Genomic DNA, 2,490 nt, shown 5'->3' on the forward strand with positions numbered 1-2,490 from the left:
AAATAAATGTCAGTAAGGAAGGAAGGCCTCACTCAGTAAGCATACCCTGTGCTGCAATAAGCGAAAGTGAATGTTTTAGAACCAAGCGAGTTTTCAAAACTCTTTTAAGTTTTAGTACGTTTGGTCTGAATGCCTTTGTGATGATAAAATATAAGCATAAGGGTAACTGTAGGCTGACCATTGGACTTAACGGATGAAGTTCAAGAATAAAATATTAAGGAACAGAAATTCTTTGATAAGGATAAGATAAACCATACAGCACTAAAATGATAGCTAGTGTGCTTGATGAAAAAGAATTCAAAAAGTATTTGACAGCTTCTCTTCCTCGGCGCTGCCTCCGGAGGTGGCTGCCTTCTCCTCGGCACCATGGCCGCCCTCAGACCCCTGGTGAAGCCCAAGATCGTCAAAAAGAGGACCAAGAAGTTCATCCGCCACCAGTCGGACCGCTATGTCAAGATTAAGCGTAACTGGCGGAAACCCAGAGGCATTGACAACAGGGTGCGGAGAAGATTCAAGGGCCAGATCTTGATGCCCAACATTGGCTACGGGAGCAACAAGAAGACCAAGCACATGCTGCCCAGCAGCTTCCGGAAGTTCCTGGTCCAGGAACTGGAGGTGCTGCTGATGTGCAACAAATCCTACTGTGCAGAGATTGCTCACAATGTCTCCTCCAAGAATCGCAAAGCCATTGTGGAGAGAGCGGCCCAGCTGGCCATCAGGGTCACCAACCCCAACGCCAGGCTGCGCAGTGAAGAAAATGAGTAGGCGGCTCGGGTGCGCATTTTATTTGTGTTTAAATAAAACCTTGAAAACCGGTCTCTTCCATAAAAAAAAAAAAAAGTATTTGACAAAATAAATTGACTAGTTTAAAATTTACTGTGTATACTTGTAGATGTGTAGTTTTGGACAAGTGCCCAGTAATGTAATCACAAAGGAAAAAGTGTGGAGAGATCCGATTGGCAGCAGTTTGATTCACGTGTATGGATGTTGAGTCTTGGCATTGTTCTTCTGCTCTATGAGATTCAACAATATGACCTGACCACTGCAAGCTCATGCCAGCTTAAAGCCTGGTCCTTAGATAAAGTGAGGAACTCCACTCTCAAGGATCTGCCCTAGTTATGCTACATCCAGTTCTGGAAAGTTGCAGTTGACACATGCAATGATACAAAGGATAGTGAGAATGTTACAATTTTTGATATATGAAAAGTGGTTGCAAAAAATGTGTATATTGGAGCAGGAATGATTTAAAAGCCATATGAGAGCTGCATTATACCAGCACAATATTTAGTTTTAACATTTGTGGAAACAGCTTCTTTGGTTTTGATCCAATGCAACAGAGCGAGTTAGTTATCTTCTGCTATTATCCTTTCCCTGTTTTCCCACATTTGTAAAACAGTATTAATAACGGGTCTAGTTCCACTGTAGGATTGTTATGAGAGTTAACAATAAATGGGCTAAGTAGAAGAAACCATTCCTGAAACATAAGTGCTCAGGAAAGTTATTATCATTGTTAATGCAATGAATGCCAAGTATTTGAAAAGAAGTTCATATGAGAGGGAAATAAAATTTTTGATTTGGAACATTAGGCTTAGGGTTTGAGATGCCTGTTTCCCATGGCAGAGGAGATGGATTTGACTCTCAATTCTGGTTCCTGACTCCAGCTTCCTGTTAGTGCAGTCTCTGGGAGGCAGTGGTGTTGGCTCAAGAAACTGTATCCCTGCCACCCATATGAGCCCTGGATTGAGTTAGTGGCTCCTCCTTGGAGTGGCTCAGGCCTGGCTTCCGTGGGCATCTGGGGAATGAACCAGCAGATGGGAGCTTTCTATCTCTGTCTCTTTCTCACTTTCTCTCACTCTTTGCCTCTTAAATGCCTAAAAGGCATTCTACAGAAATGAAATTAACACTCTGAGAAGCAATGACTTCGAACAGCTCTTGTCTGCATTGTCACCCTCATGGGCAACCCAGATGATCTTCTGGTCTCCCGATTTCAGTGTGGGCCAGGCCCAGCTGGTATGGCTGTATTGGGAGGGAACCAGTGGATAGAATATTTTCTCTCTTTCTCTCTGTGTGAGTGTGTGTTTCTGTCTTTCTCACAGTAACTCTGTTTTTCAAATGAATGGGATGAATCTTTTAAAAAAGGTTTTGTTGGTATTCTCTGTTGAAGCTATCCCGAACTTTGTCTAAAAGCATAACCTTGACGGCTGTGATAAAGCAGACTTCAAATTGTTACAGTGAAACTCCATAGAAAGAGGAAATTTTGTTTCTATTTATTCTTGAAAGTTTGGGAAATCACATTTCAGAGCATAAGATTCTTCATATATATATATATATATATATATAAATAAATCTAAAGGCTTTTTCTCCAAGTTAATTGTCAAAATAGAATCACATATGCAGTGATTATTTAGATATTGACTTTCCTACATAGCTATTTTTTTCAAGTAGGTGTTTTTAATTGTAAAGACCTTTTCTTCACTTAAGTAAACTCAT

General features: G+C 40.9%; 1 protein-coding gene across 1 annotated transcript; it reads left to right on the forward strand.

Moving 5' to 3' along the window:
• Window positions 1-318: 318 nt before the first annotated feature.
• LOC100346642 (large ribosomal subunit protein eL32-like) lies at window positions 319-840 on the forward strand. Its single transcript, XM_051819891.2, has one exon. It carries the CDS (start codon window positions 367-369, stop codon window positions 763-765), a length of 399 nt encoding a protein of 132 aa, XP_051675851.1. The 5' UTR covers window positions 319-366; the 3' UTR covers window positions 766-840.
• Window positions 841-2,490: the final 1,650 nt, after the last annotated feature.

This window comes from Oryctolagus cuniculus, chromosome 8, assembly GCF_964237555.1.
Source record: "Oryctolagus cuniculus chromosome 8, mOryCun1.1, whole genome shotgun sequence".
In the NCBI taxonomy this organism is placed as follows: domain Eukaryota; kingdom Metazoa; phylum Chordata; class Mammalia; order Lagomorpha; family Leporidae; genus Oryctolagus; species Oryctolagus cuniculus.